The 16,858-nt window shown below is 38.9% G+C and overlaps 2 protein-coding genes across 3 annotated transcripts in view; one reads left to right on the top strand and one right to left on the bottom strand.

Moving 5' to 3' along the window:
• The window catches only part of LOC110833863 (sodium- and chloride-dependent glycine transporter 1), a 42,060-nt gene extending 38,484 nt beyond the window's left edge, over positions 1-3,576 (bottom strand). The window contains exon 1 of the mRNA XM_087346115.1: positions 2,269-3,576. Within this exon, the coding sequence (XP_087202241.1) occupies positions 2,269-2,373 (105 nt within the window). The 5' untranslated portion in view covers positions 2,374-3,576. The remainder of the gene's footprint in view (positions 1-2,268) is intronic.
• l(3)73Ah (polycomb group ring finger 3-like lethal (3) 73Ah) overlaps positions 1-15,701 on the top strand; it is a 36,598-nt gene extending 20,897 nt beyond the window's left edge. Inside the window, exons 1-6 of one of the 2 annotated variants that reach the window (XM_022072079.2) lie at positions 8,634-9,147; positions 9,914-10,027; positions 10,516-10,668; positions 11,537-11,682; positions 12,096-12,239; positions 12,615-15,701. In XM_022072079.2, coding sequence (XP_021927771.1) covers positions 9,916-10,027; positions 10,516-10,668; positions 11,537-11,682; positions 12,096-12,239; positions 12,615-12,740 — 681 coding nt within the window. In that variant the 5' untranslated portion in view covers positions 8,634-9,147; positions 9,914-9,915 and the 3' untranslated portion in view covers positions 12,741-15,701. Of the gene's footprint in view, positions 1-8,633; positions 9,148-9,913; positions 10,028-10,515; positions 10,669-11,536; positions 11,683-12,095; positions 12,240-12,614 lie in introns of those variants that run through there. The other variant, XM_022072088.2, reaches the window with a different exon arrangement.
• Positions 15,702-16,858: the final 1,157 nt, after the last annotated feature.

Here is a 16,858-nt window from a genome sequence, read left to right as displayed (position 1 = left end):
ATTGATATGAGAAAGATTGAATGTTTTCAAGTGAGTCATTTTAGACGTAAATTATAGTCGCCTGTAGTTTGAGTTACGTCATGAATTCGTGGCTTGCACTGCACACTCGACCCATCACTCATTTGCCCTGAGTACTGATCGATGTAGCAAATATACATAACACACGGCCTGGAGCAGTGATTCATGTTCACGTCAAACTACAGCCGATGAGAGAAATCAAAAGCGAAGTTGCGCCCTCTCAGTTTAAACGAAGAACTTAGATTGACGCCTTTTATGGAACCCGCAGTGGCTCCTGTCCTGAACCAGATTATTTGTTCCCTCTCGTTCCATTTTAATATATCTTATCCCATCTATGCCTAGATCTTCCAAGTGTGCTTTCCCCTTCAAATTTCGGACAAAAATGTACCTGTATATTGTTTCCCCCCATGCGTGCTACATGTCTCATCCTTCTTGATTTGATGAAGAGTAATTATTACGAATCTTATTATTATGTAATGTCCTGCCCTTTAGGTCCAGAGCTTCTTCTCGGAACTCAAACACGCTCGGTCTGTGTTCTTCCTGTCCTCCAGGAGAAGTGATAAGATTTGGTACTGCAGGTCGCATGTAAATTGCGTTATATCACGAAGTCCTTCGCTCAGGAAATTAGAGGACTCTGTTAATTCCTTTGGACGTGAATCCCGAGTGGAACTGACGTGATTTGAATTCAGCTGAGAGACGGAGAGCGATTTCTCCTCGTCTTCCTTCTAAACCAATGTCGATATAAATCATCGTAGGCCTATAGGTCAAGGCCGCTAGGTTCCAAATATCTTCATTTTTTTCAGGTTTGAACTGGCGTTTAACCCTTTGAAGCCGGAAACTCATGTTAATAATATTTTAAGAATTCAGTCCGTACCGCGAAGAAAACACCTCGCTTCACCATTCCTCATCCCACACACCCCTCCCGTTTCCCCCAGAGTTCCGTCATCATGTTATCGTTAGATATTCTTAGCGTAAGATTTAAAACAGAAAATTTCCCATAAAACAGGGTTTTTTGTTATACACAACACTCGTGCACGTTCATTCCGTGAAATTGAAAAACCGCGCAAAAGAGATCAGAGGGACGAATAATAAATTGTTGTTTCATGATTATATTTTTCTGTAATCGCCACGCCTCGTAATATCGAGCGATGCTGACATTCGCCATATCGATTTGTGTCTCATTAAATGTTGACGAGAGCGTATTTATATCCACCGGTACAATTTTTAGATTCAGTGAATGTACTTTATTGTTTATGTAAGGATAATTAAATTCTCTCCGCATCTTCGTTTTGCGAACGTGAAGGAACTTTACGCAAATTCTACGACACATAAACTTACAAGTAGTTCTTTAATATTAATTATTTATATTTTATTTAACGATGCTTTTTCAGTAAGCCAAATTATATGGCGTCGAATGAGAGGAAGATTTTAATGAATCGGAAAGGATGTGGAAGGAAGCGGTCGTGGGCTGATTTAAGATACTGTCCCGAAATTTTCCTGGATGAACTGATGAAAACCACGAAATTCCTATGTCGGGATAGCCGGTCTCCCGAGACAATATCTCTACCAGGACGTTCAGTCGTAATTGTTTAAATAAAGTCGTTTAACAATAAATCGGTTCTGCTACACACTATTCAAATGTTAATCGAATGATTTGTTGATTACGTAATATTGTATTTGAAATACACGTCGATGTAGGCTTATTTGATATTTTAATATAATTCATTTAATAAGAAAGGCAGATAATAGCTTAAAATTTAACTTATGTAATCACGAGACCCCGGTCTTTAAATCGATTTGGGGATCCGGGAACATCGTATGACAAAGTGACTTGCCATTTTTATGTCTGATCTGTGACAACAGATCGTAAAACAAACAAGAGACATTGGCAAAGATGATTGTCTTTAGGTTGTAGCGCCGTGTAGTCTGGTAGATGTTTACTAAGGTTTCGACTGTACTTTCTGCCTCCATCATCAGGGCTACAACTCATAAGACAGACATCTTCGTACTCACTGCCTTGAGAATGTCAGATCCTACTACGAAACAGACTGTAAATACTAATACTTTGCTAGAAAAGTCTTCTTACGTTTCTAAATAGGATCTTTCCATCGAGTATTTTGGGTTTAGGAACAACATGCAGTTGAATGACAATTATTTGTTGTTTTTTTTACACTTTGCCCGGATTTTCTTGTGTGGACGCGTACGAATGTTTTGGCCAGCGAGCCGTAAGGATGCAATGTGAATACTTACGTCCCATAAGTCGAGGTAGGGCCTCATCCGAGTCGTTTCCATCACAATCTGTTCGTCTTCGTCCATAACCCTGTCGATATCAGCCGCCTTGTTTTCCATCGTCATCTCCGCCGATTACGTAAAAATTATAACTCGCTTTACTCACAGCCGTATCACACCGCGGTGGTATAAATTGGTATACAGTATACTGAAACGCGTTTTTAAATGTCACAGGAAATTATCACAAGATTCTGTGTTATCTGTTAAAAATCCACTTTGCAGTTTTTATTGACAATTTATCACTTAAAGTTCCATTCACAAAACTAACACCACAAACCAATCACAGGACACTGGAAATTCAGGCTTTTAAAAAATCGCGATTTAATTCGAAATTAAAACGCTTGTTATTAGGTAAATTTAATAGCTACTCTGCACACTGGATTTATACAAAAAACTAGAAGTTTAATCTCACATTGAACATGACTAGAAAATAACAATTATTCTCCTATGCTTGGAAGAACGAGTTCAGAAGGGTTCGGCTATAAACGAGATGGTTTAAAGGATTATGGCCCGGATACTAATAACATTATTTACAATTGGAAAAATATATAATTAAGTAACTTGGACTCATATCACTTATTTTAAGCTCTTTCTTGCTTATACGTATATATATATCTCTTTCTTACGAAATATAGATGTTTGTATAACTCCACCTTCGAAGATTTTTAAACGAAGATATGTGATATTTCTATTTTAAGGCGACAAACAACACATTTGCGAAATTACAGCTAAGGGAAATCACAGCTAATTGTTATGTTTATGTTTATATTACGTTCTTGAAGCACACTTTTTGTCTTGTTTGTTTCTTGGAATAACAACGAGCTTTGTGTTTTTGTTTCGGAATCGTAAGAAATATAAATCAATACGAGACAACCATGAAACTATTTCCAGTACCATCACAGTTAAACGGAGTTATATGATTACCTTGGTAACCAGACGATAACACAGAACATTTTGAAATATGAACCACAGCACCATAAAAGCTATTTGAAACAATTAATATATATATATTTTTTTAAACGAGGTTATTACATATATATCATAACAGTATCATAAATTTGAGCTTTATATTTTGTATATCAGTTGGACATTTTATTTTAATTTTTCTGACAGAAGAATAGATGTTAGCGTGTTGTTTTCTCACTGCACAAAGTTTTACGTCACCGGGCTGATTTGTTGTGTTAATTACAAGTGATGGTCGCGGGGTAAGGTATCAACTGTGTCCGATGGTGGTTATTCTTCTGTACCGACAGCAGCTGGGAGGTCTGCGCGCGCTTCATCTCAGTTTCAGAACATCCCCCCCCCCCCCAACCCCCATCCCGTTCTCTGTTCCAACCCCGACATTTGTTACCTTGCCGTTTTGAGATCAATAATGCCTACGTTGGAAGTGTACGTCTGTCTGACCGCCTCTGTCGTTCAAGGAGGCGAGTGAGTTGGACGCCAGACGCCGATGGCTTCCCCGAAACGCTGGTATGGGTGGATTTGTGAGCGGAAGACACAGGCATTTACAACCCACATTTGGAAGTTGCGTTACTCTGAAAATGTTGATACCGACATACAAATCCCCACGACGTTGAATCAAACGAATCCCGATTTAATATTTAAGAATTCAGTCCGTACCGCGAAGAAAACACCACACTTCACCGTTACACAAATCAATCGCTCAACGCTGTTTGAGGAAATAACCGCTGTTTAGTGAGAATCATACGAAACCCATTAATACACTTGAATTTAAAAAAATGCAGAATTATTTATTGTTAAAGCATGTGGTACACATAGTTACCACTGGGATTTAACGTGTTAATTTAGAAGTTTTATATCTGTTAAGATAGGCTCATATAAAGGAAGGTTTGCTTCGTATATTCTCTTGTTTTAAGACTTATTACCTCACAGATTTCATGTTTTTCGATGTATTTCCTTGAAACACTCTCAGCTTTGTTCTCATACACTTAGACAAAAAGAACAAAAATTTTCAATCGCAAACACACGGAATTTATGGTTAGCTACTTGTGATATATCAGGGCGACTATTACGTATACATACGAAATTTAATGTGGGTTATGTGTAGGACTGAAGCATAATAGTTGAAAACACTTTAGTTATGGGATGACGTCATAAATAGGATTTAAGGATCTCACTGCGATGAGTTCGAAGATGGCTGTCGCCCTGATGAAGGAGGCAGCGAGGACCTCTGAAATGTTGGTAAACTTCTACCAGACTACACGGCGCTACAACCCAGAAGACAGCCATCAACTTGTGCCATAAATGTTTGGGACCAAGAATATATGTAGCAGGTGAAGGAAAGAAACTTAACTTTAAGAAGATGAAATCCTTTTAATGTTACGTCATATTTCGCTACGGTGGCGCCGCTTGTGGCACGTGTACGAGTTCAAGGGTGTTTTTTTTATTTCCTATGGGTTATTTTTCACAATTTTATGTGAGAATCGCTTAAAACCAGTTCTGGTGGAGTGGAGCGAAAAACAAAGAAAATTTAATTAAATTAAAAGTATAATGTTCAAGCAACTTCTAGAAGAATATTTTAATAAATACGTGTATTGTTTTAGTAAGTAAAATCGACTCTGTATAGTCTGAACTAGTGAAACAGTTTCGTCAAATGAACTGTGAATGAATAATTAAGTAAAATCCAATGTGGTGTTATATCAAAAATTGGACATGGGTCAGAGTCCTCGAGAAGCTAAAAGTGCGCTCAGTTAATCAAGAAATTCCCTGCCTTTTATGGAACCCGATGGTTTGTTACCGTGTTCACAAGACCCTGTCACCAGGTCATATCCTAAGCCAGACGAATCCAGTCTCGGGTTCGATTCCCGGCGGTGCCCGAATTTATAACTTGTGTTGGGCAAGGCCGTGGTCTAGGCAACACGGAGTTTTCCTCCGTGGCATCCCAACAATTACTCCATTCACACACAGAAGAAGGCAATGGCAAACCACTTCTGGATCATCTGCCAAGAACGTATATGAACAGGTCCCAGTCCGAGAAAAGGATGGAAGGATCCTGTTCATATGGACCTGTCGTCAGACAGAACACTAAATAATAATAATAATAATAAATAAGTAACTTGGACCTCTAAATTATTTTCCTGCCAAAATTTTGTGGGCGTTATTTGTGTCTCTTACGCCTTTGGTTTTATTGTGAATTGGATTCAGCAGGCTCGGTTTGCGGGCTCTTGTGAATGGTAACGAACCATCGAGTTCCATAAAAGGCGGGGAATTTCTTGACGAAAAGATTCTGTCAGCTTTATCGAGGACTCTGGTACATGTAATATGAAAAATATTTTCCGGTTTCGCACGTGAAGAGATTTGGTTTCTGTATAGTATAAGCGAACGTCAATGTTGGGGTAAGGAATTCAAAATTTTGGTTCTCCTATTAGATTATGTCGGCCGTCGTGCATCATTAGATAAATTACCCGCTTTCCTGAACGTCTGGTACAGCGTTATAATCGCGTTTTACTCTTTTGTGCAGTTCGCTGATTGGGGAATAATTCTGCTGACGCTAGAGTGTTCTATGCTCTTGGTTGACTTTTGACATTTGGCGTGGCAGCTGTTCTGACCTGCCTACTGTCTGTCCTCTGCCCTGACACCGCTTAACTAACCTTCATGCTTGTTGCTCTGGATGCTGGATGGGGTCTCGTGGATACTGTATGACGCAATACACCTACCGATTATCTCGCTCCACGGCTTATGCCGGGTGAAACATTATAACCCTGCTTTTAAGACTTTAATTTGCTAGAGCTTTTGGGACATTGTAAATTAGTTACACAGCTGTATTCAGCCGATTAGCAGTTTGAAGCTCGCGTAAATAACATTTAAGAATTCAGTCCGTACCGCGAAGTAAACACCACACTTCACCATTACGAAGATCAACTGGTTAACGCTGTTTAAGGAAATAATCGCTGTTTATAATGAGACACGCACTGCGTACATAATATTTAAGAATTCAGTCCGTACCGCGAAGTAAACACCACACTTCACCATTACGAAGATCAACTGGTTAACGCTGTTTAAGGAAATAATCGCTGTTTATAATGAGACACGCACTGCGTACATAATATTTAAGAATTCAGTCCGTACCGCGAAGTAAACACCGCACTTCACCATTACGAAGATCAACTGGTTAACGCTGTTTAAGGAAATAATCGATGTTTATAATGAGACACGCACTGCGTACATAATATTTAAGAATTCAGTCCGTACCGCGAAGTAAACACCGCACTTCACCATTACGAAGATCAACTGGTTAACGCTGTTTAAGGAAATAATCGCTGTTTATAATGAGACACGCACTGCGTACATAATATTTAAGAATTCAGTCCGTACCGCGAAGTAAACACCGCACTTCACCATTACGAAGATCAACTGGTTAACGCTGTTTAAGGAAATAATCGATATTTATACCGAGAATCATAGTTCGTCTGAATAATATTAAGAACTCAGTCCGTACCGCGAAGTAAACACCGCACTTCACCATTACGAAGATCAGCTGGTTAAGGAAATAATCGCTGTTTATAACGAGACACGCACTGCGTACATAATATTTAAGAATTCAGTCCGTACCGCGAAGAAAACACCACACTTCACCATTACAAAGATCAATTAGTTAACGATGTTTAAGGAAATAATCGCTGTTTACTTTAAAAATCATACGAAAAACATAAATACACCGTGGAAAAACAATGCAGATTTATTAACTTTTTAAGAAAATGGTATATATAGTTACCGCTGGGCGTTAAACGATTTAAGCCGCCAGAAAGTGTAATTTATAGGTAATATCAGTTTTTCAGTGTACTGCTGAAAATGTGACGTTTACAAAACGTTCACAATGTCGTATTTACGTAGTGTTATGTTCGCATTTGAAGTTACTGAATATAGTATTTTGTGCCGTTCTATTAACTGGATCGTTGTTGATGTTAGCGATTTGTATAGAAAGACGTGGTTTGGTTTCTGGCCCCTCCCGAGGAAACCTTGAACACAGGACATTTATTATATCTGTGATTAGTACTACGCCATGAAAACGCGCGGAGGATTTGGAGGTCGAACTCCATGCACTTTTAGCCTTGGCACTAGTTGGGAATGATTGGCAGGCTAAGTATTATTACTTAAAAAAAAACATGGCTGTATTCTGGGTTGTAGCTCCGTTGTCCGACGTTTCAGAGATGCTTGCTGCCTCCGTCATCGTCGTTCTTATGGTAGAGGTAACTGGTACTTCTGAAACGACAACCCATAAGATAGCTGATATTAACATCGCCATGGAAACCTCAAATAGTACATTGTTTCAGCGGTAAATTCTTGTATTGTTTATACTCAGGTGTGGGTTACCTATATACATGTGGCTCAGGTTCAAAAATAGGATGAAGCGCCCCCAAATATTGATCTTCCTTAGAATCCGCTCCAGCCTTGCCTGGTGGAGAGATGTTCCCCGTGACGTCATGCCGATTGTATTTCAACGACCTCCAACATTGTTGTGGTGGTAGGGGGGGGGGGGTTAGTGTAGGGTGTCTGGCAGTGACTTTGTATTCTTGAGATTGTGAGAAAATCGTGGTCTAGTGAAAAAGGCTATGTTGACTGGACGACCGTGGTTCGAGACCCGGCAGGGTGGATTTTTTTTTCTCGTTACAACATCCAGACCGGCCAGGGGGCCTATCCTAAGGGCATCTGGGGTACTTTCTCCGAGGGAAAAGCTGTTGGAACGCGTAGCTAATGATTTGCCTCAATGAAGTGCCCATGTGAAGATGTGGAATTGTATCTCCAGTTCCCCCACATGTTTTTCGTATGACGTACTTCGTGATTCACCAGTGGACAGTACCAGACCTTACCCGCGGAGTGTGTTCATTATGGTTCTTAAAAATAAACAGCGATTACTTCCTCAAACAGAGTCAACCAATTGATTTTTTTAATGGTGAAGCAGTATGTTTTCTTTGTGGTACGGACTGTTTATTTCTGTTAATTCTAATACTGCACTATTAGTTTACACTATTGTCCGGCAGATGGCAACACTGCATACGCGTCATTACCCTGCCTTCTAGCGACGGATTTTGAAACTACATAGAGTACTAATTCCCTGTATATGGCCTCTGAGTAAAAGTGGTATATGTTCATGTTTCTCTGTCCGAAAGCATTGAGCCTTCTCATGGAAGTGGAAAAAGGGAATATGTTCGTATCCAGTAGCTCCTGGTTATCTATGCTACAAGGCGAGTAGAAGTTTCTCAAAAGAGCAATGCTGATAAACATGACATCGAAATATTTTCGGTGGTAAGGGAATAGTAGAATTGAGAAATTTATGATGTTAGAAGTACAAAATCTCAAAACCAAGATATGTGAACGTTTTCACACTTCATTTGTTTTATGACGTTTCTGTCCAGATGGCGTTCGTGTAGGTTTTCTGTTGTCAGCAGAGTTTTGTTCGGAGTTGATGGTACTTTGTGGTTGTGTTTGTGTTATGATCATTAGTGATATTTAATTTACAGTTGTTTTGGAGTGGGTAGATTGTGTAAAGTTATCGTTTTGAGGGAGGTCAGCTTTATCCACGGTATATTTGATGGAAGATACACGTAGAGGGACGGATTTCTCTTGAAGAATAGCCGGCCATCTACGACTCGACTGGACTCGATGGGTTTTGGCTGATGAATCATTGACAGTAAAGACAATATATTGTGTGTTCCTTGGGCATTAAGTTGACAGAGTGTTCGTGAAAAACTAAGGGAGCAGTTAAGTGACAAAAAAGAAAACTTACATAATAAACAGACACACAGACAGTTTAGGGACCTATCTGTTGACTGGAGTAGCTTCTTCAGCATTCCGATGGTTGTTTCTTATTTGTCAGAGGTAAGGTTTACTAAGTGTTGTTTGTTGGCCGAATAATAGTACGTAGGTTCCACGCAGGATGAATATATTATCCCCAAACTAAGTTCAGCATGCCTTGACTAGGACAGTCATGCCACTCTTGAAAATAAGTACTTTAAAAATTAGTAACTTTTCTTATGTCCACTCTATTATGTCATAAGGAGTTTTCTGGGAAAATTCAATAGGAAGCAAAAGAGTATTTAACATCCAAAATAAAATAATTAGAACAATGACATGTGAAAGTATCCTGTACAGAGCAATTTAAGAATTATGATACACTTCCCCTTGCAGTTTGATTTTTACTTATTGCTGTCATTTGTTGTCAATAACAGGGAGAAGGTTCAAAGAAATTCTGATATACATGGTATAAATGCAAGGGATAAACATTACCTCTTCATGCCAAATGCAAACTTCACAAATTTCAGAAATGTACTTACTATTCATGGATAAAATTATACATCTCTTCCAGCAAGCATTGAAAAATGTATACTTTGATATAAAAGTATTTAAGCCAGCATAGAAAGATTATATTTTATGGAACTGCAACTCTATGAAAGAAATGAAAACCCTTAAATATTGTAAATATTTATGTAAATAGCTGTAAGAACTTCATAGTTAAATTTGTATTGGTATTTTTAATATGTTGTATTCCACATTCTTTGCTTGTAATATGGAGGATCTGTGGAATGTAAGTAAATTTTATTCTGTCTCATTCTCGGTATGGATTTTTTTGTTTTTGTTTCTAAAGCCATGACAATGGAGAGGAGAATAAAATTGAAGACACTTAACAGTCACATTACGTGCAAAATCTGCCGAGGCTATCTGATTGACGCTACTACGGTTACGGAGTGCCTCCACACGTGTAAGTTTTTGTATGAAATATTTATTTGCTTTATGTAGTCCGATTAGTTTTATTTGCAATTTGTTATTTGTGTTCTTTCATTCACCTTGAATTTGCACATCTCTCTGGGTGTTATGTGATTTATTTGATTGTAATATCTGTAATAAGTATTTATTTACTTTTTGAGGCGTAGTGTGTCGTCACGATATTGTGACCAATCTTAATTCTGTATAGACGTTGTTGTGGTCAGTGCTCGCATTTGTGACAGTGAAGATAGACAATTTTTATGTTCTCAGATATAAAACAACTTCATGTTTATCAAACAATTCTACATTTAATGACATAAAGTTTTGTGCCGTGTGTAGTAAAAATACAACACAAATTCTGTGGCCGGTTGGCTGTTGTTTGGGTCAAAGACGATCAACAAATATTACATGTGTGACCCACTCCATAAGTTTTGTGACGGGATAAGGATATTAGGCTGACTCCTATTTATTTTCATGTTGCAGTCTGCAAGAGTTGTCTCGTGAAACACCTGGAGGAAAACAACACATGTCCAACCTGTCAGATCGTTATTCATCAGTCGCATCCACTCCAGTACATCAGTTTTGACCGCACGATGCAGGATATTGTGTATAAACTTGTACCAAATCTACAAGACAGTAAGCAAAATAATTATTGAATTCCAACAACAGAACCTCCATAATTTTAAATTTATAATTTTTGTAATTTAGAATGAAATAACTGCATTTTAATATTCTATATATTCTGTACTTGAATATTTTCTTTGAATATTATTTGCTGTGTGTAAGATCACAAACGCAGTGTGTGACATCTTATGGGAACAGTGGTATTACTCACATTTTTCTTCATGATGTGTCCTTTCATTACAGTTCCTGATATTTCCTATATAACACTTTGCCTCCCATTTTTGAAATTTTAATTTTGGGATGGCAAGAAACCGCGGTGGTCTAGCGGTTAGAACGCTGGCCTTGTAATCCTGGGGTCTCGGGTTCGATAGCCGCGGTGGTCTAGCGGTTAGAACGCTGGCCTTGTAATCCTGGGGTCTCGGTTTCGATTCCCGGCGGTGCCCGAATTTATAACTTGTGTCGGGCAAGGCCGTGGTCTAGGCTACACGGAGTTTTCCTCCGGGGCTTCAACGGCAAACCACTTCTGTATCACCTGCCTAAAAAACAGTCCGAGAAAAGGATGGAAGGATCCTGTTCGTAATATGTCGCCAACCTCCTGTAAAGGATACGGCGTAATAAAGAAGAAGAAGCAATTCGCTAATCGTTTTCTGATATTCTTCTCGTTTGTAGTGCTCCCACGTTAAGGGTTACAAACAAAGGTATTTATCTTCTGAACACACTTGAATCCATGCCCCACTGTTTCCAAAACCTCTTATATAAAAATTAGTGTAAATATAAATAAAATTTTAATGAAAGGTTTAAGCATGTTTTTATGTGTCATGTAAATTGTGGAGGAGAAATCGAGAAACGTCTCTCAGAGTATGTTCTTTAACTCGTGCAGATGAGATCAAACGTGAAAGAGAGTTTTATCGTATAAGGGGCTTGCCCTGCCCCAAAGACATCCCACCCACTGCTGGAGAGTTAGAGGAGGAGAAGGCCGCTCCAGATCAGCACGCAGAATCCGACTACCATCGCCAGGACGAACAGGTGACTCAGGAGATCATATTAATTTATGTTATGCTGTTACTGAATTTAATGTGGCCAATATGGAAACTTGTGTATTAACATGCTGACATCCACCACGGTGGTCTAGCGGTTAGAATGCCGGGCTTGTAATACTGGGGTCCCAGGTGCTCAGATTTACAACTTGTGTTGGGCAAGGCCGTGGTCTAGGCATCACGGAGTTTTCCTCCGGGGTTTCTCCGTGGCATCCCAACAATCACTCCACTTTCATTATCATCTCGCAAAAAGGGGGTCACAGCAGGAGCGTTAAATGTCGCGGTCCCGATCGAACCCGTGTACTGATGGGTCGTGAAACAAGTGAGACAGATGGAACAGTTCCATCCTAGACCAGTTGGCACGATTAAAAATTACATATGCATTTCTTATTCACGTTTCAGGTTAACGTGGGCTTGGAGTGCATGAGTACAAACATGAAGACTTTGAAGCGAAGGTTCATACGCTGTTCTGCGCAGGCGACTATAACTCATCTCAAGAAGTTTATCGCAAAGAAAGTCCTGAACGGTACAGAGAAGTACAGAGATGTAAGTATCGCCCTTGCACGTTATGGTCGATCCCGTAAACGTGATTGAAAGCGATGTTTTAGGGACGTTTACGGAGCGGATGTTAAGACTTACTTGAGGGGATTGGCGATCAACTCGTGACATGTGTATCGTCGCCGTGAAGAAGTTTAAGACTCGTTTATGACCAGATATGTCGTGACGCTTCCTTCCCTGGTTTTTGCCGATGCTGTTATCTGTTGTTCTGATCAGAACGTGGTACTGGATGTTGAATGTATAATCGTGTAATAAGTAACGCAGGTGTATTGCACGATGGCCATTTTCCTTGAAATTTAAAGTGTATTGTTTTTTGAAATTTTTTGACCTTGTAATTATTTGCGTAAAATGTTTTTTTTACAGATTGATATCCTGTGTAACGATGAACTGCTGGGTAAGGACCACACACTAAAGTTTGTGTACGTCACAAGATGGAGGTTTCGAGATCCACCGCTGAGGTTACAATACAGACCTCGAATAGACATTTAATTCCATCACTGTTCTTTCCTGCGTACTTGTGTTTGAATATAGTGTGCGCATGTGTGTGTGGATGTACTTGGAAAGGCGTGTCTCAGTAAAACCACTTAATAGAGTATCAACAGACATCAGTTTAGGCAACATGTGAAGAAAAATATTTCTGAAATATTGGTACCAGTATTTGATATTGCAAACGGTCCTCGAATGTCAGACTTGTACTAGTTTTATAAGTTCACTGGCATTTTTTCTATGCCCCTGCCCCGTCCCCCCCCCCCGCATGGAGAACAGAATTTTACAAATTGAAAATTAATATATTAGGATCCAATTGAATTTAAAATAGAAAAAGGTTTTTGATTTGTCAGTGAGAAGGAAACGCTTGGAAATTGAAACATTTTCTGTTCTATGTCGCCATTTAAATCACAACTGAAACATTTGTTTTTATTGGTGTTTAATATTTCCTGCTAAATTATTAAGTAATTAGAGGTCTTGTTTCTTGATACCGAAAGTAATCCAAGATTATATATTCAAAAACCTATATTTGTCAAATATTAACAGAAATTGCGTAAGTTTTTACAAGCGCATCTGAATTCAGATTGAAGAGGTTTTACTGAAGTATCTTGATTAATCGGAGTATTTTATTATGGGCCGATTTGCTACTCTGCGGCTGTACACGGCGGAGAGATGTGTGTTCTGTTGCTTGTAGGGTGACCAACTATTTTGTTTGTTAAGTGGTTGGAAGTTCATATTTTGTATCGGTGGTTCTCGGCTGCTTCTGACGTACTTCCTTATTTAAATGTTTGATAGAGTTGATGAGTGTCAAGAAGTGTTAATGGATAATGAAAGTGTCATTCTCGTAGATTCCTGAGGACGTGGTACAGTGTCATTTGTTTTCGGTGAAACATTATCTGCATTATTATAGCCTGTATACTAAGTGATGGAAAAACAAGAAGACGTTCGGAACGTTTGTGCAATTTGCAACCTATGAGGTTGACGAGTGGCAGTATACGAGATGAAATATTTATTTGATCAAACTACGATTCGGAGTGAATATGTGCCTTAACTTCTTATGTGCTATGTTTTCTCAGGCACTGTTGTCATTTTTAGAGCAGGTTATCCTAAGCCGTTACAAGATCAATAGTGCAACGCTGCATCTTTATTCAACGTACACTGAAAGGAAAATAATAACTAGACATCTGGACCATGCAGAATTTCATAAATGTATTTTCATCCTAAAGAATATTTTTGTTGTCCTTCCACGTATAACTGCAGAGTTCTATTACAAAAATAAATGTACTTTTGAGTCGTATGAATATGCAGCATCTGATCTCAATTTGGAATTAAATTTTGTCGTATTGAAGTTATGTTATGGATGGATGGAGTTGGTTCAGGATCGTGGCCGGTGGCAGGCTACGGTGTTGTCGGTGTCGGACCTGCGGGTTCTGCTGCCAGAGAGTTAGTTTTAATGTTCAACTCAGTTGTTAACATCTGTTTTAAATTTGATAAGGCTAGTAATTTTACTTTAACTTGAATTAGCTTTATACGGTAAACATCCATTGTGGATTTTCTTATACACATCAGAACAAATGCAAAAAATTATTTGCTGAATGTGGAAAATTAGAATAAATACTCAGTTTGCTGAATATGTTCTGGTACTGTACGTGCCAGCGGATGCAGTGGTATTTCACGTGACGTCTCTAGTTCTCCGTCTTCTGTCTCGCGTAATCACTCGACTCAGTCTTCCTTATTCTGTCGCATAAATTACAGTAAAATACAATGCTTAATATATTATTATTTATCATATGTAAATGTCAATGTTTATGGTTTTACTATGTTTTCATGTGACTTGTTTTATTTAATATACATTTTAGGTAAGACTGTGTGCATGTGTGAAAGATCTTTGTATCTATATGGAAATATTCCCATTTAACCTGTAAAGTATTAAATTCGTCCAATGTGCGTTTACCTGATGCAGAGTTTTGAGGAACCTAACCATACATCTGTCCCGCGCCGTAGCCGCGCGGTCCGAGGCATCGTGCTTCGGACCGGCGATACGGAATGCGCGCTGGGTCGAGTCTCAGGGGAGAAGAAATTTTCTCATGAGCTTTCGACCAGTGTATGGGACCGGTGCCAACCCAGCATCGTGAGGAAACTGGGGAGCTACAATGGGTAGCGTAATCCGGTCAGGAAAGCTAGCAATGGCTGGGGGTTCGTCGTGCTGACCACACGTCACCCTATATCTGGTTGGATGATCGTTCACCTCTGCTTAGGCATGTGAACGTGAGGCCGGCAGCCAGCTAGTTGGCTTTCGCTCTCTGGAGCTGTTACGCCACGGATTATTTAACCATACATCTAAATATGTGAGCAAGCTGCCGATCGAAGATCTATTGGAAGTGCTTACAGTGTGTGGGAGCAAACGTACTGGTTTCGAAGGTTGGTCACCCTAGAACTGAAAAAACTGATACAATCACTGTTATTCATAGCACGTGATTACTGTGGAATGTTTTTCTGTCAACGCAGGCCATGGTTTGGGAACAATTTGTATTATTTTTTCTTTTATTTCTATAAACGAAGACAGCTGGTTTCCTATCGTATTTTTGTAACTTGTAATTATTTTGTTACTAAGAATACCAAGAGTATATTGAGACTGATATTGAGTTATGTAGTTGGTAATTTAAGGAACTTATTTTTCATATTCATGTAAAAGAGTGCAGTATATGCTCTTCTGATATTTCAAACTTACATTTTGTTAACGTGAAATTTATGAATGTCATTTACGAAGAATCATTTATATTTGTTTCCAGCTGTGTGAAAATGATAAAGTGGAGCGATGCCGGAAGTGTGTGGTACTGAACTATTTGATGTTTATTATTTAAATTATATCCATGTGGTTGTTGATGTTATTGTCAGTTTATGTAAATTTTTTGCAGCATTCACTGGTATCTTTTAAAAAATAAATCTGGTATAAACACTGAATGGTATATTTTATGAGCTGGGTTTGGTATACCTGAGCATACCAGTGTTTTAAAAAGGAATCTGAAATAGCTGTTATTGTACATGTCTCAATTCTTGAGTTTTTCTTCGTCAGTTGTATAAAGATTAACGCTCATCACAATGTAATTTTACATGCATTCAGATGAAAGCATATCACAAAATATATCTTTATAGTTACTGAAGGTGGTGTAGTGCTGTATTGTCAGTGGTAAACTTCTACCAGAATATGTGCTGCTACCACCCAGAAGGCAGCCATCTTCATACATGCTGCCAGTAATCACTTTTCACACACCTGCATTCTTTTACCATATATGTTAGGTTATGATGTTAAAGTTGCTCCATATTTGCTATTTTCTCCCAAGCAGTTATCCCTTCAGAATTTCAACCAAAGTATATGAAATTTTAATCTCCCCATAGTTCCAAATCAACCACCAATTTCAGTGCCCCGTTATCGTGCACTATTTTCAAATCGAACTGAAGGTGCAAAGTACATTTGTGCATTTGGCTGGTATCGTAGAAAATGTGACTCCAAGCGTCGTGACACCAACACAATAATCCACATAAAGAGAAGACACGCTTTGGAATGCCATACGACAGGAAACCAACGCCTACACAAGATTTCGAATAAAGCGAAGGCAATTCTCAGTACACCACGTGAGAACTTTGGAAAATTGACGCCGAGCGTCTGAACGCCATGAGACACGATGCCGGCAACTTGACGCCGAAGGTCGCTGCGCTGACAACATTCCGAATAAAATGATGCTAAATAAAGATGAACTAAATTTGGTGCTCATTTAAATTAGGGGCAGTAGGCAGTTATTACGTAGCGTTTTATAAGAAGTGAAAGCAAAAGTTTATGTGATGCAAACGAAAGCGGCAGCGTAACGACCCACTGCCTTATACTTTCTACGTATAGCATACCACGTTTGCAGTTCCTGTCGCCGTCGAACTTCCGCATCGGTTGTATAAAAAATCGATTAACTGTCGCATTGGGATTGTGCAAAATGTAATGCCGATTTAAATTATTATATATCGCTATATTCAGTGCATGTAATTACAACTGTATCTCAGCAGCAATAGTAACCACAAAAAGAAATATGCGAACTGCATCAAGGAAATTACTCGTTTTGTATAGCATT

Source organism: Zootermopsis nevadensis, unplaced genomic scaffold (genome assembly GCF_977971745.1).
Source record: "Zootermopsis nevadensis isolate Lab colony 2312 unplaced genomic scaffold, Znev_1.0 Znev_ptg000001l, whole genome shotgun sequence".
Taxonomy (NCBI): domain Eukaryota; kingdom Metazoa; phylum Arthropoda; class Insecta; order Blattodea; family Termopsidae; genus Zootermopsis; species Zootermopsis nevadensis.
The sequence above is the reverse complement of the archived record's forward strand: the minus strand, read 5'-3'. Positions and strand labels throughout refer to the sequence as shown.